Raw genomic sequence first — 24,496 nt, 5'->3', positions numbered from 1 at the left:
CTGGTGGTCCCACCGGCAAGGGAGCGCCCACCTTTTTTCCTGGCTGTGTCATCAGGATCGAGGTTTCTGGTTACCGTGACAACCTTGAGGATTAAGTGGTTCCCACCTTGGCGGATCATGTTCACCACCTGTCTGTGACCGACTTTGACAACGTTCTCATTGTTTACCTGTCGGGAGAAAACAAAGCAATCTCAGATGGAGAAACTTTCGGGAAGAAATCCCCCATATTAGAAAAACCCCTTTTTCTTAGGGGGCATCCCCGGGGGAACTGGCAGAAGAGCGTGCGGGACCTCCAAGATTTATCGGTTGTGGAGAATGATCCTAAAATGGCCAATCTAGAAAACAGATGTCAATACATGCTTCTACCTCTTGGGGAAGAGGTGAAGGGTGACGGGGCAGAACGTTGCACACATCACCAGTTCGGTGTGACTGTTGCCCTTTGTTTCAAGGTAATATACTGAGAAATGACTGGGGTAGAAAAGACCAAAAACACCAGGGAACTTTTTTAAAGGAAGGTAGCCATCCTTCTCCGGGAAGCTGGGCTTATGGAGCACGATTGCCAGCACTGAAAGCTGCGTTCTGGTGGGCATGAGATAAGAGGGAGAGCCCAGGCAGTGGGCAGTCCATTCATGCTCCCAGAAGCTCCTCCTCTCCCCCCCCCCCGCCCTCGCCAGCTGATGCCGAAGGCTGATTTCCTGCAAACTATTCCCCTGCGCACGTTTTACGGCCCCCAGTTATGTGTAAGAAGCCCCACAGGAGCCCGCCGCCTTTCACTGCCCTGCCGCTGCTTTCCATTTTCACAGTTATGGAGAAACCTGACACCTTAATCGGTTTGCACAGTCTGGAAAGCCACATCGGGCATTCCCTGCTTCCCTTCCCTCCCATTCTCCCTCTGCCCTCCCGCAGACAAGTTCTGCAGGTTCTCAGGCTAAAAGGCGCATCCTGGGCCTCTTCTTCCCCTGCACTTTGAGCTCAGAAGCTCACAAACCTCCCCCGGGGGAGCCTGACAGTGGCCCCTCAGCCTCTACTGGGGCAGTTGGGACTTTCCTGGCTCTTTGGCAACCAGGCGGCATCAGATGCTTAAAGAAGACCAAGAGACAAGACCCATCCCAGCCTTGTTGGCTTTCCACAGAAATAAGAGACTCAGAGCCTCCATCAATAGAACGTATGTACGCAAAGTGATGCAGAGGAAGGGGAATCACAGAAGGCTGGTGGAAGAACGGTGGCTCAAGTTAAGCCTTGAATGCCCCTGGGGATTCGGAGAGTTAAAGAAGAGGGTATTACATCCACGAGGGACCACCTGGGCAAAGGAAAGGGGCAGGAAATGGAAAGCATCGTGCAGCAAATGGCAAATCGCCTGCTTTGGCAACATGGGGGCAGATTTGGGAGCTTTAAACACTCAAGAGAAGAAGGCATGTTTGGCGAGTCTTTTATGTAGGAAAGAGACGGGTTCGGGCTGTGCTGGAGAAATGGCACTTGGATGGGTGGGAGAGGATGGATTGGAGAACACTCTCCCCTCCAGACTCAGCATTGCTCCTCGTGCAGTGTCCACTCCTGGAACACCAGAGACACAAATCCTTCCCTGACTACTGCAAATAACCCTCTGGGACTGTCCTAGGGGAGGCCGAGGCTGACTGACGAGCCGGTGGAGCTTCCCCCTCCCCACCTTGGGCTCTTCTCCCTCACAGAGCAGAGGTGGGCACTCTTGGGCCCTTTCAGGCACGTTCTCCCCCGAGGGGCTGTGAACTGAAGTGAAGAGAGGCTACAGGAGCACTCCACTCTGAGGCTGTGGGAACGAGAAGAGTAATGGCTTTTTCTTCACTAATAACTCGAGGGATTTCCTTTTTCATCTATAATCAGGAAAGCAAATCCTGACAGGAGAGGGAGGCTGTGCCACAGGATGACCCCTGTTTTGGAGGATAGAACCTCTGGCCAGGGGCATCCCTGCCCGTCATACCCTCCAGCTGCCAGCCAACTACCACTTCCAGAGCAGCTAGGATAGCAAGGCTGAAGCAGCCAGGAGTGGGAGAGAGAAGGGGACCAGCATATCAAAGACCTCCTTGACCATCATCTTCCCTTAATCTTCAATGGAGACAATTCAGGGTCTCGAGACCAAAAGCCCCGAGAATCACAGTATCCCCTAAACTACCAGCCCAGCACCGAAAATTCTCACTGGGGAGAAGAGAGCTTGATCATCACCATCAACTCCTGGCCAACTACCACCAAACCGTCCATCCACCAACACTAACTACTGCCCGCGGGGCAGCCAAACTGATCTCACTGAAGCTTCCGGACACCCTGATGGGGAGCCAGAACAACCCCAGCGGAGAGGCAGCCCGGCCAGTGTTCCTGAAAGCTGCAGCCATAATTGCACACCGAGGTCCCAGAAGCAAAGTTCTTGCCATTTAAACCTTGACCTTGCCAAATGATTCAACATCTGCAAAATAACAACAACAACAACAACAACAACAACAACAATAATAATGGAGGAGAAGAAGAAGGGGGATGAGGAGAAGATGAAGAAGAGGAAAAAGAAGGAGAAAGCAGTCCCCAGTCACACACTGAAAAAGTTTATATTTTATGTTTTGTTCTATCCCTGAAGGAACCCCCTTCCACAGGTAGGCAAGCAACTTCTCATATCTCTTTTTTTGGGGACAATTCAACATAAAGGAAAGGATCTTGGATGGCAGAATGCCAGGAAGCCTTTTTGTTCCCCTCCAATCACATCCCCTAAGCAATTGCTTATTCAGCAAGCCTGCCCTTGGGAAAATGCTCCATGGCAAGCCCCAATGAACTTGGAGTCAGGAAGACCCGGCCTGGGCTCCATCCCTGACATGAAGGGTTTGTGGGAGCCATTGGCAAATATGCTCTTCTGGTGTCTTCTTCTTCAAAAGGCCTTTCTGGGTCCCAGTTGCTAGAGCTTTGCCCCTAAGGGTCACCTTTCATCAATGCTCTCTGTATCCCTAGCAATGTACCTCTTGTTTCCACCATTAGAATGTGAGTTCCTTGAGAGCAGAATCACTTTCACCTTTCTTTTATCCCCACTGCTTGGTACAATACACACAGTAAGCACTTAATAAATGCTTATGGTTTCTTTCATTTGTAAAGTAGGATTCATGAGACCCACTGGAAGGTGAAATTGTCCTTCCTTTGCCTTTTTTAAAAAATGATTTTATTTCTAATTTATGGCATAAAACGAACATTTCCATAACCTGAGGTCGGTGGGAAGAGGCATGGAACATGAGGGAAGGGCCATAGCACTGGCCTAAGGTGACTACAGACCCCCAGTCATCCCCCAGCATGTGGATGGTGAGAATGATAATACCTAGACCTTCCGGGTCACCTCAGGGGTGGCCAGGCACCTTAAAGACCCCAACCACAGGGCTAATCCTTCCCATGTGCAGATGAGCAAGTTGAGACTCCGAGCAGGGGATCTGGGGCAAGCTTGTTACTTTGCAAATAGGGTTTGGGGACTCATGGAATTTGCCAAGATGGGCTCTTCTCCTTCTAGGACCTGGGGTCCGCCTAAGCCAGCCTCCTCACCTTCCTGACAGGGCGAAGACAGAGCCGGGTCTTGGCTAACCTTGGCTTCCCCTCTACAGCTTCCCTCTCATTACAGTTTCTATTAGCCAGGACCCGGCAGCCTTGATTGTCAGCCTGGAGGGCAGGAATGAGGTTCTCTCTGCACTTAATAGACCTGATTGCCTGATTATCGGGAGTGGAGCGAAAATAGATCTTGGCAGATGGTAGCTAATGTTGACAATTACTCTGGAGTGGAATTAGTAAATAACTTTCTAATTGCTCCCAGGAATCCAGTGCCGGCTTCCCTAGGAATCTGGAGACAAGGGGGTTCGCTCACCGGGCCCCTTGACTGAGATGAACTTTGGGCAGAGAATTCTTGGGCAGTTTTTTGATGATCTGAATCATATTGTTTCTGAACGTCTAATACGGGACGTTTATTACCATTGTAGGTGTGAAGGATGCTGGACGTTACAAGGCTACAGACCTTGAGCCGAACTTGAAGCAGCAGCTGTCCTTAACCTCTAGGTTAATTCTCCAGGGAGAATTAACTGAGCACCCACTGGGTGACATTACCTTACCCTGGGAGTCAGGGCAGCTCGCCGCCCTCAGGTTCACAGGACAAAGGTCAACAGTGAATTCCCGCTGTGACCCCTGGTAAGTCACCGTATGATTTCAGACTTCAGGTTTCTCATCTTTAAGGTGATGGAGTTGGAGGAGATGTCCTCAGAAGTTCCTTTTAAGTCTAAATCTGAGGCCCTTTAATGAAGAGTTGCCTCCTGGGGGCTCTGATGCCCTTTAATGAAAAGCCAACTCCTGGGGTTATGATGCCCTTTAATGAAGAGCTGCCTCCAGGGGACATTTTCCCTTCCTAGGATTGGAGCCCAGGAGAGAGGGAAGCAGCTCCTGAAAGGTCTGAATGGAGTTACTGGTATTCCCAAAGATTTCTCCCTTTCCAGGAATAATAGCATCTCAGAATGGGAATCTCCAAGACTATCTAATCCAATCCTCTCCAAAATAGACATCCCCCTGCAAGGCCCCCTGAGGCAGCCCACTCACTTTGAGGGGGATTCAAAGAGATTTGCAAGTTTTCCCTGACACTGAATTTAAATGGCTTCTTTCTAACTTTCACACCTTGCTTCTGGTTCAGTCCAATAGGGCCAAGCTGAGACTCATCCCTCTTCCCACAATAGCCTTTCTGATGTTTGAAACACCTAGCAAATGGCCTAGCAGGAACCTAATCGATGCAGTCTGAATTGCTTGCATCGATGAGCTTTCCTTTGCCTTTCTTTAATTTGTAAAGTGGGAATAATGGCAATTATGCACTGCAACAGATGGCAACAACTTTCTAAGTTATAAAGTGATGGTTGAGGATTGAATGATATAAACCATATGAAGTATTTTGCAAACTGTACAGAGGAATAAAAATATCAGCTATTAGTAACATGGGATTCTATAATTATTAAATGTTATTTTCCCTGGTGTCATTTTTTAAATAAATGGGCAACTTGGATCCATTTGCGATTTTGATCTCTGAAAATAAAACCAGCTCAAGTTTGTCTTTTGGTTTTAACTCGGGCAAGGCCCTGAGTGATTTCTGTGGCCATCCAAGAAAACGGCTTCCGGAATCCCGTTCTGGGGCTGCTACACAGTGACAGGGACCGGACCTATGAGTTCACTGATATAACGAGCTCCCAGATGAAAAAAAGCTCCCTCTGCCAACGAACTCTGGCATTTTCACTGTAACTTCAGGAACTTCCTCAGGGTCCCACAGGCAACGTGTGTCAGAGGTGAGACTTGTACTCGGGCCTTCCTGACTTCAAAGCTTGCTCTCTGTCACCTATGCTGGGCTGCCTTCCAGTCTGATGTCATAAACCTACTGTTTCACAGAAATGGCGCCGGATACTGGGACTACAAAGACAAAAAATCAACAGTCTCTGTTCTCAGAGAACTTACGTTCTATTTGGAGATGGGTGCAGAAAAACTTTATTATATTTCTTTTGCTATTAATTCTAGGGGCAGCTAGATGGTCCAGTGGATAGAGTGCCAGCCCTGGAGTCAGGAGGATCCGAGTTCAAATCCAGTTTCAGACACTTAATACTTCCAGCTGTGTGATCCTGGGCAAGTTACTTAACCACAATCGCCTCAGGAAAATAAGTAAATGAATGAATGAATAAATACTGCAAATAAGACTAAAAAGCCCACCATTAAATCTACTTTCCCCTCCCCTCAGAGAGCACCACATGCCATGGAGAAGCTACCACTAATCAAAGGCACTCAGGGTTGACTCTCTGAAGTGATCAAGGACGTTTGCAATGGGCCATCTGCTGGCAATGAAGGGGGGAGCATCTGGGGCTGGGATCAGCACTGAGCCTGGGACAGCTCCGCTGTTGGCAACACCTGAATGTTTAGTCTGATTCACAAGCACAATGGGTCTGTTAAAAAGCTGTAGAAAATTAGAAATCTGTTATCTTTAGATAAGAACCATTAGAAAATGCTGTAGAAAACAGCTCTGGAGAAACACGCCAGCTGCTGATGGTTCTCAGCAGTGAGGACTCCCCAGCTGATAGAAATCAAAGGAGGAATAAAAGTTCTTATGGTCTTTATCCCAGGGCATCCCTCGGATGGTTCCCTTGCTTGCCCCTCCCAATCCTCAGCCAAGATGACACCCCTCAGGTTGTTCATCTAAAAATGGAGCTGATAATATTTGAATTCCTACCCAGAGCCTGAGGCAAGGGGGGGCCTTTGTAACTCTCAAACACACCATTGTATGGTGTGAAGAATTCTGGACTTGGGTTAGAGGAGGGGGGCTCACATTCTGCCTCTGACACGCAGGGTCTGTGCACTTTGGGCCAATTTGTTTCATTTCTTTGGGCCTAATTTCCTCCTCTTTAAAAGAGGGCCCAGAGACTAGATGCCTCTGCTTTGGACTCTGAGATGCTGAGCACACACCCTGGAATCAATGCAGTGGGAGATGTTGCCATTAGTATCACTGCTGAACTGGAAAGGGAGGAGTGAAACAGGGCAGCGAGGTGCCCGCAGATGCGCCAGAGACAGATCAGAACACAGAATGACAAAAGAATACCAAGTGCCGAGAGAGTCTAGCAAGGACATGGGGAAGCATCGCGGAGGGAGACCTTGAAGGAAGGGGAAAGGAGGCAGGATGGAATGACCTCTGAGGTCCCTTCAAGGTGACTCCAAGCCCAGGGACCCTTTTCTGGACCCTGCTCATCTGGAGGGCGGCCCGGTGTGGTCGAAAGAGCAATGGGCTTCTGGTCCCGAGGACCAGCTGCTTTGTCCTGTTGCGACCGTGGGCAAATTAGTTCTCTTCTAGGAACCTCTCCAGCACATCAGGGGATAAGTTCTAGCCAGGCTGTGATTTGAAATGGGGGAAGGGCTTCTTTTCTAGGTGTGTCCGTGCCAAGGCCATCACCTGGCCCTGTCGTATTGCCATACACTCACTCATTTGAAGTGACAGCAATTAAAAGCTGGGAGGGACCTCCAGGGTCGCCAGGGCTAAGCTCTGCAGGAGGAAGTGGAGCTCCGGGAGGTTTAGGGGCTCACCCAGTGCCTTACAGGCCCAAGGGGCAGGGCTGAGATTGAATTTACGGCCTCGGATCCAAAGGCAGCGCGTACACATGCCGTCGAACGTCAGATTGCTTTAAAAGGGAAGGAACAAGTAGTGGTGTGTGGTACCTGCAGGGGGCTGGGCACTGGCTAATCACTGGGCCGATATTACCTCACTGATCCTTGGAGGGACGGGCTGCTGTTATCTCCGTTTTACAGTTGAGGAAACTGAGGCAGACGGGTTAAGTGTCATGTCCAGGGTCACGTGACTGAGGCTGATTCAGACTAAGATTAGTCCTGACTCTATTCACAGCCTCACCACCTGCCTCTGAAAGGTGGGCAGCCCCGGCAGCGTAATCCCCACTTAACACACAGAGAAGCTGAGGTTCCCAGTAGTTCAGAGACGGGAGCTGAGTCTCAGTCATGCGACTGTTTCCATCCCCAGGTTCCCCTGGACCATCGGCCCCCTGATGTGTAGTGAGCCAGGCTGCGGTTTGAGGAGGACGGGGTCCGGCCCTGCTGTACCTCGGCCCCCTCCTGGTGGCGTCCTTCATGACTTACTGCCACTGGCTCCCCTGCAATCAGGGCCTGTGGGCCCTCCCTCTCCAGGGAGGCGCCCCCCCCTCACTCCATCACGCGCATGGGATCGCTACCAGGAGACCTTTTAACAGGACGCCGTTTCTTGCCCTCGGCTGCGTGGAGATATCAATCTCCCTCTCCGCCTCCCCTCGGCCCCCCCGCTTCACGTTGTACATTCTCCCCGGAGGCTCCTCACGCACTGTGAGTGTCAGGCGTGGCCGGCGCTCAGATTGATGAAAACCACTAAATACTCCCCTGTTTCTCTGGGCGGAAGCTTTGACTAATGGTGGCCGGGAAACGGAATCGGGATCAAAATTGCAGCTCAAGTGAGCCGGTTGGTCGCCGATCCCCGCTGGAAGCCCCTCTGCTCCCATCACTCCCAGAGCCTCAGCTGTGCCCGTCTTTGTAAAACCCCGTCCCCCTCATGCCATCAAGCCTGGAAGAGACACTTTCCGTGGCTTCCCATGACCAGCCACAGCAAGTCCAGAGCCAGGCCGCGACCCAGATGCCCCCCCCCCCCCCCCCCCAGCCACACTTAGCTTAACTAGAGTCTGATGTCTTGTCCCCCAGGGAACGGAGCCAGCGACAAACGAGCTGGTCCATGGCCTTCCACATCAGGGAGGTCACCGATGCTCCTTGTTTTCTTCTGAAATCTTGAACTTGACAGACACAAATATTACAACGTGCACAGGAGAGAAGCCGGATGCTCAGGTGACCACGAGTGACTCTCCTGCACGGCTCCATTTTTTTTTTTTAACCTTGTTTTATAACTGAGGTGGGGGGAGGCTCATCAATGGGAGCATGTCCTGGGCACTCGGCCCCATAAGCCCCAATTCAGTTGCTTTTCCTAGGGTGCACAAGGTGATGCGCTCAGTTCTGGGACAGAAAGACAAACAGCCCAGGCCTCTGCCTGACGAATCTGGGACCCTGCGTGTCCTCGGTCACCAGTGGGGACCATGGGCAGCATCTGCCGCTGCTCTGCCCCTTTCCCCAGAGGCCCCTGGGCTTCTAAGGGATTTGCTGCTCCCGACTTGAGCCAGCCTGTGACTGATGCCTTGGGGCTGCCAGAGAAGGCCAGACCTCCTGAGACAGCCCATGGATGGGGGAGGAAGGGCCCTTTCCTGCTCACATTTCATTCTTGGATCAAGTGAGATTTCCAACTGGCAGGTTTACGGCCTATGAAATGGGCTGGGAAACACTGGCTGTCAGACCCATAATCCTCTTAGTGAGGGACAAACTAGGGCCTGCCAAAGTCTAGCCCCCCCAAGGTGAACTCCAGCGTCTCCCTCTTTTCAGGGCTGGGAGAAGCCTCTGGTTTTCCAGCCCTGCTCCCACAGGCAGCCTTGCTCTTCCTCCTACCTGATCCTTCTCCTCCTTGGTGCCCCCTCCTTCTGTTTAGTGCTCCCTTCTCCTCCTTGGTGCCCCCTCCTTCTGTTTAGTGCTCCCTTCTCCTTCTTGGTGCCCCCTCCCTCCTATTCTTTGCCTTAGTGGAATTTTCTAAACTTGGAGGTCTCCAGGCTATTCCCCACCCCCTAGATTTAGCCTCCCTCCTATGGCATTGGGGTAGGAAAGCAAATTTCAGGGGTCTCAGCCTTCCTTCTCCCCTTCTCTCTTCACTCCTGACACTCCGATTCTTCTGAACTACTCAGGAGAATGGAATAAACTTGGACCTCAAAGCCCCAGGGAGAACCTGTGTGCCCAGTTCTGGGAGCAATTTAAGACCACCAAGAGCCTCCTCTTTTGTCCGAACCTGAAGGCCTTAGAACCCAGCATCCCTGGCCATGCTCCATCCTCACCCCAGATGATCTGCTTTGGGGGGGTCGATGCCACCTGAGCCTTGTCCCCCCCACCCGGCCCCTAAACTGCTTCCATTATTGCAAGTTAAGCCATGACTCTGAATAGAGTTGGGTTTGGAGTTAGGAAGGTCTGAATTCAAATCCTGCTGAGTAACTATGGGCAAGTGATGGGACCTCTCTGGGCATCAGTTTCTTCATCTCAAAAAATGGCCGTACCAATAGCAGCTGTCTCGCAGGGTGGTTTTAGATCCAGTGAGACAGACCGTGGACAGGACTTTGTAAACCTTCCAGGCCTATGAATCCCCCAAACCACATATCCCGATCCCATGGCTTTCAGCATTTTCTGGCCTCTCTCTTTCTGCTCTAAAGTCTCTTTTGTCCCAGCTACAGATTTGGGGATCGGGCAAATCAGAACGTAGAGGACTGAAAAGGAGTTGAAGTTTCACTGCCCATCCCTCGACCACCCACCACACATCTCTAAGTCTTTGTGGGAAGGATGAGGGAGGGAGGGAATGGTCACTCCCATTCCTGGCCCAGCCCAGGAAGATGCAGGAAACCCCGAGGAACCTGAGCCCACTTGGAAACTTTTGGTTTGTGTCTTTATTGCTCTTTCCTCCAGGAGTCCTGCCAGAAAGGGGATCCTGGGTGTCCAAAACTTGTGTGTTTAAGCATGTTGGGAGGTAGGGCAGATTCATGGCAGCCTGGAGGGGTGGAGGGGTCAGGCACAAGCTTTATTGCTGAACACTACACAAATTGGAATGGCTTCTCTCCCTTCCCCCTTTCTCTCTCTGTCTCTGTCTCTCTGTCTCTGTCTCTCTCTCTCTCTCACACACACAGAACTGGGGAGTCAGCACTCCCATCATCAATCTGCCACAGTGAGTTACATACAGGACAGAGAACGCAGAGCCTGGGTTGATTCCAGCCCTGTTAACGCTCTCCCCACCTTCCCCCCAATCAATGGGCCAATCAAACAGCAAGAAGAAAAAGCTGCTTTTCCCTTGGGCTTGTTTAACTTCATTTACAATAAATAAATTCAACCTGAATTGAGTCTTGACTTGACCCTATCCACAAAGCAGGAGTGTAAAAATCCCTCCAAGGTCAAGGCAAAAAGTGCTAGAACACAGTGGAAAGCCACAGAATGAGCAGATGTCTCCAGCTCCGGTCCTGGGGATGTCCTGGTTTGCGGATTAAACCTCGCAGAGAGTTTGATACCCCTCGAGGGACCTGCGCTGACAACGAGAGCACGCTAATCCATTAGGTTGTGGTTGGCGGCTCGGTTACATGATCTCTACAAGTTTCCATGGAGTTATTCCTTCAAGAAAAATGATTGATTCCTAAGTGCAGGGCCCAGTTTGGTGCTCTCTGGGAGGGACAGTGATGGATCGGACGCCATTTCTGCTGTCACAGAATTTACCATCAGTACAGAGGATGCCATATGTTCAGAAGCCACACGACAAAAAAACAAAACAAAAACAAAAAACTCTAAAGTGCTTTTCTGCTCTTCCAATTTGAATATGTGTGTATACACAACAGTAAATTCTTTATTAAAACATTTAAATACCATAATGTATTGGTGCGAGAATCCACCATTTGATTTGGATTGATTAGGATTTAGGGGAAAAGGTATCAAGGTACAATTAGGTATCTTTCTTGTTCCTTAACCATTATAAATCCCGGCTGAATTAAATCCCTTTTATCCCCAGAGACCCATTAGAAAGATTCATTCAAACTTATACTCAGTTTTTGATCTCCTAGGGAAGTGAGTCCATTACAGTCTGTTAAGTCTGTTAAGTCTGTCACTGTCTGGTCTCTGCACAGAGTCACCTCACTCACAACTTCTCTTGCTTCTCCACACCTGGCTCCTGTATCCCGACGGAGCTGTCCCGCTGGGCAGATCCGAGGCATGGATCACGAAAGCAATGAGGGCACAAGGCTTTGAGGGCAGCTGGTCGCACCAGCACGACTGCCATCTTGCCGTTCCCCCTTGCAGCACCCTGTCCCTTCACTCTACTCTCACCAAGCTTCTCACTTCTGGTGCTTTCTCTCCTTGCTCTGCTGATCACAAAAGACTAACGTGCTACAAATGTAGATCCTCAAATATTCTTGAGAACTCAACCAACAAGTGACAACAAAACCGAGTCAGGATCAAACTATTCTGTGAACCCACTGACCCCATAAACACTTAAGGGGATTTTAAAAAAGAAACTTCCCATTTATTATTATTATTATGTAATGCATTATATTATTATATATTTATAATAGCAGTATATGTAATATAGCACATATATTATATTCTTGTGTATTTATAATAATATTATATATCATACATATTATATTACTATGTATTTATAATGCTAACATTATATAATAATATATATATATTATATTATTATGTATTTATAATAATATTATTATACTAGGAGTCTTCAAACTCTATAGAATGGAAAGATTTTAAAATACAGAGACCGAGCTGAAGAACTGAAAATGATGTGTGTCAAGGAGAAGGAACATGTCAACCTGTTGCCTTGTCTTGTCTGCTCCTGAAACTGTCCCAAGCTTGCTCTCAGTGAGCCCACGGGAGATTAGCTTTCATCCTAATATTCTCATTCAATTTTAACAAATCATTTTACACACTTGCACATCAAATATGAAAGAATCATGACAAGAAATGATTTCTCTTCTGGACACTTCTACTTAAGCTCCCTTGAACAAGAGAGGCTGAGACACCAGAGGGCAGAGATGATCATATTGACAACTCCCTTTCAAGGAGGAAGGACCTTAAGATTGACCCCGCAGTGTCCTCCTGATGCCCTGGGAGGCAGCCAGGTCAGTTTAGCAAATGAAAGAACAGAAAGGGAAGTCACTGACCTACGGATGCTGGTATTAAGTATTGCAACTAGGTTCTGAACTCAGGTCTCCCGATCCCCAGGCTGGAGTTCTTCCCACTGGACAATCTCATCCAGGATTGGCCATTCTTACACGGTTCACTTCCATATTGAAATGTGTCCCTCCAAGCCTTGGATTTTATCCCATGAGGCATTAACAATCTGAGAAATGAAACTTAGGGGGATGAGAGGAGCAGGCGGCAGTTCTTCCTCTTAGGTAATTTAAGCAGATTTTTGCACGGGTTTTATGGAAACAGCATGTCTGGTCTAACTGGCTTTTGCGCTGAGCAGTTCTGGCCAGACAAGACGGGCTAAAGTCTGGGAATGAGCTGGACGGGACCTGGCAGGACCTACACGGACACTGCCCCTCAGCATTTTCAGGAGGCTTCTGACTCAGCAGGGCAAGCCTTAGCAACAACAGCGGGGGCTCTTCCAAAGAAGAAATTGTCTGGCGATTATTAATTGTGCTTCTGTGGGGTGAGGATGATATAACCTGCTTCTGAGTCAGAAGGAGTTTGGGGGAGATCCAGGAACCCACCTGGGATTCCTAGAAGTCTCCCAAGCAGGGCCATCACATTTTCACAATTACCAGAGAGAGCAATAATCTCGTGCTTCACTGTGCTCTGAATAGGGGGGACTGGATTCAAATTATTACTGCTTCACTATGAGGTGGATAGTCACTAATTCTACAAATCAGGCCCTAGAAAGGGGACAGATAAGAGCCCTTGGGAGAGATGGAGCCCATAGGAGAGACATAGCCCACGAGAAGTTCCAACTGGCATTTACTTATTCACCATTGCAATAAATGCAAACGAGGAGATATAATTAACTGCTAGGAGCCTGAAGACTTCATGAAAACCCCACATTCTCCCAGCTATGGGCAAAGTGACTGAGCAACTCCTTGTCTTTGAGGATGGCTCATTCGCCCCAAAGTCCTCGGCAATGGCCCAATCCCTGGTCCTTCTCTGGAACATCAGGGGCTTGGCAGAATCCCCGACTCTCAGCTGATCCCCATGTGACATAGACTCGAGACTCTGCTTATTGATGGCCTTCTTCAGCTGTGGTGTCCAGAACTGAATACGGCCCTTCAGAAGAGGTCTGGCCAGGTGAGGGGCAAAGGGACTATGGCAACTTAGTTCTGGAGACATGCACTCTTAGTGAAACAGATTTAGTGAAGGAAAGAAAGGAGGGAATAAAGAAAGAGGGAGGAAGGGAGGGAAAAATGGGGAAGGGAAGGTGAGAAAGGAGGAGGGAAAGGAGCATTTATTAATTGTCTACTGTGTACCAGCCACTGTATAGTGCTGTGTAAATCTCATTTGATCCTTCACAACAACCCTGGGAGAGAGATGGAATTATTATCCCTATTTTACAGTTGGTGAATTTGAAGCACCTACTATGTGCCAGATCCTGGAACAATAAGTACAAAGAATAAATACAAAGAAAGTACATCCAAACGGAGAACAAACTTTTGGAGAGACACATTTATACAATATATAGAAGCACAAACATAAAAGGGGTAAATAGAAATACACATTAAGTTGTTCAAAATGTGGTAGGACAGGAGCAGTTGGGGGCATCCGAATTCCTGGCTACCACATCGTACAATTGACTGATAGTTTGCAATCCACTATGCCCTCCAGATCTTCCTCTCACATGCTACTGTCTGACTCAGACCTGGGGATGCCAGAGTGGAAAGGGTGTTGGTGAGGTCTGTTGAGTGGGTAGAGCCCAGTTTAATTTTTGAAAAGCTCTGAACTGGGCAGTTATTTTTCAGAAAAATCCCATTCTGGGGGCAATTATAAACAGCGCTTGTCTTTTGGATGGCAATCCATTAAATAAATGATAGCCATTTGTAACAGTCATGGCAGCCGCTCCAACTTTCCAGCCTGGAGAGAAGTCCCCGCATTGCCTGTCTATTGGTGGGACTGCCCTGGGATTTGCGATGAATCCCAACCAAGGCTGTTTCCTTAAATCTTTGTGCCTCTGTTTCTTTCTCTATAAACCCCATCCTCTCAGCATTGGAAGGGGACTCAGTGACCACCTAGACCAAGGGCTTTTCTTTATTCTTTACTCAGAGGTCTATAAACTTATGTTTTGAAAATATATTTGGAGAATGATTTCACTGTAATTGGTTTCCTTTGTAATCCCAGTTATTTCATTTTAGGCATTTAAAAACATCATGCTGATCATGGGGCCATAGGCTTTGCCAGACTGTGAAAGGGGTCCATATGACACCCACATAAAGTTAAGATTTCTCGATCCCGTCTGCAAACACCCCTAAAAATTTCATTTCATTTTCATTTGCGAACGCTAGCACCCAGCAGAGTGCCTTACGTTACAAATGCTTACTGGGTTGGATAATGAGTGTTGCACATCAAGTAAGAGTCACTAAACTCTGAGTAGGCAGTCAGGGGCTCCTCCATGTCATCATGTCACAAGGGAGAGCAAGGCAAGAAAGCCCAGAAAGCTCAGAGCACAAAATCTAAGAATTCCTCTGGTTCTTAGCTATGTTTTTTTAGGCAAGGCTCCCCAATGGCCGAGTTGTTACTCCCTGACTCTGCTCAGGGGGCGGTGAGCTTGCTTCCTTCTCTGAGGTGCTGTACACAGCTGGGCACAGCAGGGAGCCCTGACTTTGGGCAGCCTGAATGCCCCTGTCTGGCTTTTGAGTGGCTACTAAGTCCTCCAGAGAAGCCTCCAGGCTCTCCCTTCTCCACATCAATTTGGTGCCTTGGAACAAACCAGCCAAGGGTTGGGCTTCTCTGTCCTCCCACCAAGTCTCTGCCCTCTCCCACTGAGCTGCCCCTGCTGAGGTTCCAAGGACCCTGGATCTGGAAAAACCAATTCTTTGCTCCTCATCTGTAGCCCCTGACTGAGCTGATCACCTCCTTTTCCCAGAACGTCCCTTCTCTGGGGAGAGAGGGAGAATAAGGATAATCATGATGATGTCAATACCAGAAGACATTAATAAAATTTTTTTTATAAAGCTGTTCTCTCCTCATTCTTCCAAGTCTCTGTCTACTCCATTCCTCCCTGGCGCCATGCTGGGCCCCTCATGAGGGACTCCCCTCCACCCAATCTTCTCTCTTCCAAGACTTTCTACTCCTGTGGATTCAATGATCACCTTTATGGCGACAATTCCCAAACTTCCTAACCTGATAAAACTGCAAGAAATGGAGGAGTTTGGGGTGACAGGTGTCCTTCATCAAGACCGGCCCATGACAGACCTCCTCATTTTGGGGAGCTGTTTTTCCTATAGTGAGGGTTGGGTTGCTGCAAGTCACCCCCCTCCCATGACCGGCCTTTCCCAGAACTAAGCACATAGACCATGTGACTCCTAGTAGCTGGTGTTTGGAGTCATTCCATTGGTGCAAACCCAGTCTCTGCCAGAGTAGACGATCATTCATTTGGCTGACTTCTCTAGTTCAGCACCTTGAAAACGAGCTACAAAAGTCAAACAAAATAAAGCCCCGAGACCTTCTGGACAGCATATTCATGGCAAAATGACCTCAGGGGATGATGGGATCCCACACAAAGAGCTAAAAAGGACCTCAGAGGTCCCCTAGTCCAAGCCTCCTTAAACCCATCTATTTGCTGTTCAGTCACTTTACAGTCATGGCCAACTCTATTTGGGTTTTCTTGGCAGAGATACTGGAGGGATTGGCCGTTTCCTTCTCCAGCTCATTTGACAGATGAGGAAACTGAGGGAGGCAGGGTTAAGTGGTTTGCCCAAGGTCACAGAGCCAATGAGTGAGGCCAGATTTTAATTCTGCAAAGATGGGTCTTCCTGACTCCATATCAGGCAGGCGTTTTTCTATCTACTGTGTTCCAAGCTGCTGGAAAATATGTCTATGTGTGTGTATATATATATGTACATGCATCCACAATATGTAAATATAAATATGTATAATCTGTTTTCACATTGTCTTTGTTTCCCAACATATGTTTATAACTCTCCTACCCAAAGAACCATTCTTTATGACAGAAAAAAAAAACAATTTAACAAAACTAAACAAAAAGCAATTTAACAAAACTAACAACTGAGTCTGAGATCATAAGAATAAGAAACAAAGCCAGGATCTGAACCTGGGTTTTAAGATAACAGAATCCCAGATCTAGAACCAGGAGAGTGCTTGGAGAACTAATCCAATGACCCCATTTGACAGATGGACTAAAACCCTTCGGTTATGTGACCGAGGTCACTCAGTACTCATTAAAGGGAGCACTCTGTACCAGATCCAACTCCTTCCACCAGACCATGTGGTCTGGTTCACTCCGACAGAATCCCACATGGGAAGGTGCCATCTTGGTCCGACAAGGGCGCCATTCCCCGATGGTCTTTGAACATGAGAACCGAGTTAAGAGCTAGCAGGAAAATGACATCATATATAAAAATACAGCTCAGATGTATGTCTCTATCTGTCTAACCTACATATCCTGAACTGCTGGGCGGCTCTTAAGCCAATACTCCATCTGATCTTTCACCAGGTGATGAGCCATTTAAAGAAATCAAAGCCTCTGAAGCCAGCTTCCCCTGGAAGCCTCGCCACATCGTTGAGGAAGGCTCTAAATTGCATCAGTTACTGTCCCAGTTTCCTGAGGGACCTGAAGAGCCAGACAGGCCAGTGATGCAGAAAAGCCACAGACCTCTATTCGTGTTGCATTTTAAGTCAAATAAGAAAAAGCTCAAGGTCTATTTTGAGGCCCCCAATAACCAAGGGAATGGAAAAGGGTTCCAGAAGGACTCTGCTGAGGGACTTGGCTACCAGAGGGGCTCATGGCCAGCATCTCCAGTCTGATGGTCTTCAGGCCATCGTATTCATTCATTCACACAACAGCATTTATGAAGGATCTACTACAGTACGTGACAGCCACTGCACTAGAAATGGAAGTGGAGAAGCCCAAATTACATGTCCCTGCTCTGACGAAGCCCACGTAGCACTGGGGGCAATGGTAACGGGTGGGTCTCCATCTCCTCAGCAATCAGAAATCCTCGTCTCCTCCAAGGGAGGCTGGCTTTTTTTTTTATTTTCTTTTCTGCAAATGGGAGAATTGATTCCTCTCCACAGCTCCCTGCTGCAGCTGGTAGAGGCAGGGTAACTTAGCACGTGTCCAGTTCCAGTTCCAAATGCGCACTCAGGGATCTAATGGGCCCTTATAAATAGTAAGTAGGGATTACTCACAAGCTGCCAACTCAGAGACCCGGAGACCAACCACATAGTCGGCAAGATCTACACGACTCCAGGAGCTGAGGAGCCCCGCCCCGACTTGGTTTCCCTTTCTGAACCACAATGTCACGTTCTTCACAAACCTGTCTTATTAAGTCCACTGACCATAAGGTGATAGATCCAAAATGGGTGTGGGGCCCACAGCTGCCCACCCAGGTTGAGGGATCTGGAGACTCTTCAGGGCTGAGAGCCAGAATGGACACTCCAACAAGGCTGAAGGCAGCCCACTGGTGCTCAGCAAAGGGAACGAGCCGAACCATCTACAAAGAACATTCCTGCTCACCCAAGGGCTGCACAAAACTTTCCTTAAAACTTTTTTTTAAAAAGAAAGGGAACAAAGCGGGGTTCAGAGGGACCACCAACAAACAGGCAACTGCTACCACCTCGTTAAGCCTAACACACACTTGAGAATAGCAGAAACAAGGGCGTTTCATGTTTAATGCAATGAGCTAGGAGTCTGACAAGACAAGCACAACCTTGCAAGAGAAATAGAAATCCCTCATAGGTAGAAAGGGCATAATAAGACAGACATACATTAACGTCGCTCGATTCTATCGGCTTCACAGTACAGAAAGAGCACTATGGAAGCCTGTTCGGTTTTATTTAGCAGTCTATTTGCCGTTTATTTCTCCTTAAAGATAATTACTTAATCCTGAGAATCCTAGCCACTCTTGTTAGCATCTTGGTTCACGGGCTTTGTTCACCACAATCAGTTTTGTTCTTTTCTGCAGGTTTGTGTTTGTTGATGATAAGTTATATATAAAAAAGGAAACAACAAATTGAGTGCACAGTGACCCATCTATACTGGCTTCTTCCTCCTAACTACTGCATGCAAATGCTACTGGGTTGCTAGGGAGACAGAAGAAATGTCCGCACAGCCTGAAGCACTGGCCAGCTCTGCCTCAAGGTTAATGAACAGAGAATCCGATTCAGACCCTTCTCATGGAGTCGCTCCAAGACTTTCCGTGGCCACGGATATTTCAAGGGCAGAAGTGGATTTCTGGCTTACTTTTTGTCATAAGTGTGTGAAGGAAAATTGTTTTTTTATTACAACCCAAACCCAATAATCCAGGGTGATGGCAGAAGAACGACTGCAACATTTCTCAAAAACTTGGCATCAGACTAACGAGTCCCATAAGCCAGTGCCCTTCTTTGTGGTCCTAAACCCGAATGATTCACATTGATTTTCTTTTCTTGTAATGAGAAGATGAGTCTTGGTTCCAGACAACTGCTCTCCTCTGGCCTAGTCCAACAAATTACTCTAAATGAACTTCTTTTCAGGCTTTTGTAGGAAATTAGCACAGCAGCAGCTAAAGCAGGAAAGCAGGGGGCTCAAAGGCCTGAGCCAGTGATCACAGGGGTGTTTTTTGGGGATATTTCAAGGTGGAGGATATTTCTGCAGGTGGACTGTAGAGAAGATGGTCCTTTCTCCTTTCTCTAATTTACAAGCAAGTTTTTATTAATGTCTTCTGGTATTGACATCATCATGATTATCCTTATTCTCCCTCTCTCCCTTCTATATCAGTTATTTTTATTCATTCATTTATTCATTTATTTTTCTGAAGCAATTGGGGTGAAGTAACTTGCCCAGGGTCACACAGATAATGTTAAGTGAGGTCAAATTTGAACTCAGGTCTTCCTGACTTCAAGGGCTGGTGCTCTGTCTACTGCACCAACAGCATTTTTTAAGAGGAACAAATCTACATCCTAAACCTGTGCAGTAAGTATCCCCTGTAGACCTCCTGCCTCCACAAAGCATGGGGATGTCCTCTCTCATTTGAGTCCTGCTGGAGCTTTACAATTTTGTCATAACCCCTCTACTTTTGGGAGCTCTGTTGTGGTTCTTCGTTGTCGAAGGCACTGTATACAGTGTTTTCCTAAGTCTGCCTACTCTCCTCTGGATCCATTCATCTTCCTGTGCTTCTCTGTACTCAGCACACACACCATTTCCCATAATGCACTTATATTCCATTCTATTCCTCTGCCATGCTTGGTTTGACCATTCTGCCATTGAAGGGCACTAATTCTGCCTCCAGTTCTTCACTTTCACAAAAAAAGATTGCTCTATTTTCTTTAAAATTCTTATTCCTATCTTCCATTTTTATAGCACTTCATTTTTAAGTAAATCATTTCTCCACATAGAGAAGCCACGTTGAGTGACAATAAAAAAGAGAGTAGGGGAAGTAGGATCCTCAAATCTATTAAACAACACACTACTCATGCCTGACAGTAAATGCACTTTCCTGTATCCATAGTCCCCCACCAGAGGAGGTAGGTAGGTATATCTTTTCTAATTTTGTTGGGACCAAACTGGGTTGTTATAATCATACAATATTCAGAAGGAAGACAGGAAAGGCCTTCCATTAAAGGGAGTTCTTGAAAGCAGCTTCAGAGCAGGAAGGATCCTTGGAACCCATGGAATCAAATCTCCACATTTTACAAATGGAGAAACTGAGGCCCAGAGAAGTGATGTGACTGTTCAATATCATACAGCTAGGAGGTATATAAAGTCTCTCCAACTCCAAAAATGGTGCTCTAGTCCCTCCACCATGCTGTCCCTCAAGAAAGGATTTGGGGTCCATTGAATCTCCATCTTGGAAAGCCCAGTTCAAATCCTACTGCTGCCTTCTCTGACTCTTCCTCTCTGACACTAGATCATTCCCTTTCCCCAATTTCTCTGTTTTTATGAGCACACGGAGGCAGCTCGATGACATAGTGGATAAAGTCCTGGGCCTGGAGTCAGGACTTACTATTGGTGTGACCCTGGCAAAGCCATTTGGTGTCTGTTTGCCTTAATTCCACTGGAGAAGGAAATGGCAAACCACTCCACGATCTTTGCCAGGGAAATCCTACACGAGGTCTCAGTGAGCTGGACGTGAGGGACCAACTGACCAGCAGATGAGGACAGCGGCATCCCCCAGTCCCCCAGGCAGGCTCCCACCCTTGGAGTTGTTCCTCCCTCTGCACTCTTGCCAAGACATGGTGATTCCTCCTCTCTAGCATCTCTCCTACCTAGTGCACAGAGGGCTAGTTGAGGGCTTCATCCCCTCTCTCTTGGACCATTTATTCCAATAACTTCCTCATGGTCCCTCTTCTAATCCATCCTTTTCATAATAGCCACAATCATGTTCTTTAGGCACAGATCTTCCGCCATTCTCTCACTCTTAAACCTTCAGAGGCTCCCTGTTGCTACACATTTTTGATCCTATCATTTAAAATACTCCACAATCTGCCTCCTACCCACTCGAAGACATAATAACTGACATTCATTGAAAGCTTTACAAAGGGCTCTGCATCTCATTTGGTAATCTCTCTTTTCAGATTTGGTTCACATTACTCCCCCTTAAAGAATGAATGGAAAGGCATTTCATTTACCAAGTACTCACTCTATGCTAAGTACTGGAGATACAAAACAAAATGGATCCCATTGCTGCCCTCAGAAAGCCTATAATCTTATAGGGTCAGATATTATAATACATAGTGTGAGTGGAGATCCTGAGAAGGACTTGGGTGGGGGGACATTATAAAGAGAATAGATCTATGCATCTTTCCAGAGTAATGACAATTGTTAATTGGATTAGGGTTCTAGAACTGGAAAATATTTGGGGGATAGGGGCTGCTGGCGTTGGTTGTAGCTACAGGAATCATAAATAGGACATTGGGAGCCTGGTAGTTTACATGATCCCAGGGTCACAGATTTTAAAATCAATGTGTTGCTTTTTCTGTAACTTCTGTCTCTGGACAGACCCACCCGGTGGCAGGGTCTGTGCCTAAAGAACGTGACTGTGGCTATTGTGAAAAGGATGGATTAGAAGGGGGACATGAGGGAGTCCATATCCTGTTGATGTTGCTGTTACTAGCATTCTTCTTTACAATAAAGGCTTATATATAGGAGCTAGGAGGCTGGTCTTGGAGTTAAGAAGTTGTCATTCATAGTATACCAGGGGAAAGTGAGCTCCTTGAGGGCAGGGACAGTATTTTCTGTCTTTGTAACTTCACTGCTCAGCTGGGTGGTGCCCATCAGTCAATGGGTCTGATTTTACCCACATGGGAGTTTTCTTCATTGATACAGATCACAAGCTATTCTCATCTCTCCATCCCATGGGACTTAGCTTCCCAAAGTGACCTTCCCAAAGTTTGCCTCTAGAAGCCCAAACAGGATGGGAGGATTCTCCTGACATTATGTGGACATTAGTGTAGCCCATGGGCTGTCCCTGGTTATCTCTCATATCAGCACCAATATATATGTATCCTATTAGTACCTAAATATGTATCACATTAGTACCTAAATATGTATCCTATTAGTCTTTAAGTATGTATCCTATTAGTACCTAAATATGTATCCTATTAGTATCTAAATATGTATCCTATTAGTACCTAAATGTATCCTATTAATACTAAATATGGATCCTATTAGCACCTAAACATGTTTCATATTAGTATTTAAATATGGATCCTATTAGTACCTAAATATGTATCCTATTAATATTAAATGTGTCCTATTAGTACCTAAATATGTATCCTATTAGTACCTAAATGTGTATCCTATTAGTACCTAAATATGTATCCTATTAGTACTAAATATGTATCCTATTAATACTCAATATGGATCCTATTAACACCTAAACATGTTTCATATTAGTATTTAAATGTGGATCCTATTAGTACCTAAATATGTATCACATTAGTATCCAAATATGTATCCTATTAGTACCTAAATATGTATCCTATTAATACTAAATGTGGATCCTATTAGTATCTAAATATGTATCCTATTAGTATTTAAATATGGATCCTATTAGTATTTAAATATGGATCCTATTAGTACCTAATTATGGTTTGTGGATGAATTGGATGAAATTTGATGAAGGAAGGAGAAAAAGAAATGGATTTTTCTTCCCAGTGACTTAGGGCCCCCTTTTGTACTTAAGCCTGACCTGGCTTCTGCCGGGCGCTCACAGCCGGACACGCGGCTGCCAGCTGTTTGCCAGGCCGTGGCTGAACATCCCAGCATCCCTTTCTCCCCGCCTCTCTCTAGCATCACAGGATGAGCGGAGGCCGCCGAGTAGCTCTCACATAGTTACCATTGCCAAGGAAACCGTGGCATCACTAGGCTCGGGAGAACATTGTGTTGGCAACGTTCACTTAGTTAAAGGTCAGTCGCTGTTTTAAATGGCATAGGGCTGGGAAAGGCTTCAACACAACCCCCCCACCCCCCCTGAACCACACTCACATGTTTGGGTGTCTTTGGGGGTTGAGCAAGAAAGGACAGAAGAACACAAGACTAAGAAAAGAAAAATCATAAAAACTGATATTCGTGGAGCTCTTTTAGGATTACTAAGCACATTACAAAGATGATTCACTTGAGCTTTATGACAACCCCGTCAGCCAGGTGCTACATGTTACAAATGAAGAAACAAAGGGTTAGAGGGAAAAGCAGAAAATTATCCCGTTTTCTTTTTCTTCCAGGTCCAGTTTAGACATGACCTCCTCCATGAAGATTTTCCTAATCCCCACTGAAGTTTATTACTGCCTCTTACCAGGCTAACTTCAGCCTGGCAGCCCATCGCTTTCCCAGCTATCCATTCTCCTCTGTAAAATGATAATACTTCATAACCCACCTGGTTGATCTGGACTGAGGAAAACCCCTCTCCTATCTTAAGGTGACTGTCAAAGTGAACCCAAAAATCATCTTAGCAGACAGCCAAGAACCTCAATACAACCGGCAGCTTTTTGGGTGGAACCAGTGGGCCCAAGAGAACACTCAGGTTTGACACAATGACTGCATTTCTGGCTAGCTGGCTTGCTTATTGATGAAGATTTATTTTAGTGTCTAAAATGACTGTAAATGGGAACAGATGCTCTGGATGACTCCCCTGGGCCCAAGACCTTCCCAGATTCTGGGATATGACATGGGTGATATCCAATCATAGGAGTTTGTTTTAGATGTCAGAGTTGAGTGGCCCATTTCCCCCCCCCCCTTTTTTTTTTGGTGAGGAGAGAGGTTAGATGAACAAATAAATAGGGATTGTACAGCTCAGATCACATATGAAGGGGTGTAGCTCTAGGGCAGTCTGGGATTGAGCCCAGATAATATTTTCTTGGCCCTGAGTTCAAGTACCAGGCACGTTCCCAGGTTGGGCTCAGTTGTGATTGGTCTCAGCCTGGAATACTTCCACAGTGATTATGGGAGATTGGACGACTGGGATCTCACGTACGTGCACAAAGTGCTTTGGAGGGTTTGAAGAAGGCTCTAGACATTATCTCAGCAGAGGAACAGTACTGCTGGGTGATGAGCTCTCCCTTATTCCAATCACTCCATCATCAAGCACCCTCCCCTCGATCTAATCCTGCTCATCCTCCTATTCCTAAACGGGAGCGTTGGGCTTTGGTTAGTTCTTCCTCAGCTCCCTTCCTGTTATATTTGGCATTTCCCATCAATTTCTCTGATTTAGCTCAGGATCTGAGATTAACAAACAGCAGATCATTGGTCTGATCCCTCTATTTTCCAGGTAAGATAAAGTGTGTGTGGTTGTAAAGTGACTTTTCCAGAGTTTAATAAATGCTTGTTGACTGACTCCTGATTTAAATGACAATTTAAGTGACAAATTGAAATTGGGGCTAGAGGCAGAGGATTCGGGACCTGGTCACTTGTAAACTGGCTCCCCTTGGCCAAGGCCTTTCCTTGAGCTGCCTCAGTTCCTCCATCTGTAAAATGAGAAGACTGGACTTGGGGGCCTCTAGGGTCTCTTTCAGTCCTATGTTACTCAACCCCTAGAATTGCGTCTTGGGCTGGGGGGAGAGGAGACCGGCCCTACACAAACATAGCTGGTTTTCTGGGCCTGGGGCAGTACAATCAGCCACAAGGGGTAGCCTCTATCTTGTCCTTCCTGTAGGAGCAAACCCACCGGCCAGCCCTTCGGAG

The 24,496-nt window shown here is 47.0% G+C and overlaps 1 protein-coding gene across 1 annotated transcript in view; it reads right to left on the bottom strand.

Moving 5' to 3' along the window:
* The window catches only part of SHANK2 (SH3 and multiple ankyrin repeat domains 2), a 539,915-nt gene that overhangs the window by 44,737 nt on the left and 470,682 nt on the right, over positions 1–24,496 (bottom strand). Inside the window, exon 17 of the mRNA XM_031943606.1 lies at positions 32–167. Coding sequence (XP_031799466.1) covers positions 32–167 — 136 coding nt within the window. The remainder of the gene's footprint in view (positions 1–31; positions 168–24,496) is intronic.

This window comes from Sarcophilus harrisii, chromosome 6, assembly GCF_902635505.1.
Source record: "Sarcophilus harrisii chromosome 6, mSarHar1.11, whole genome shotgun sequence".
NCBI lineage: Eukaryota > Metazoa > Chordata > Mammalia > Dasyuromorphia > Dasyuridae > Sarcophilus > Sarcophilus harrisii.
The sequence above is the reverse complement of the archived record's forward strand: the minus strand, read 5'-3'. Positions and strand labels throughout refer to the sequence as shown.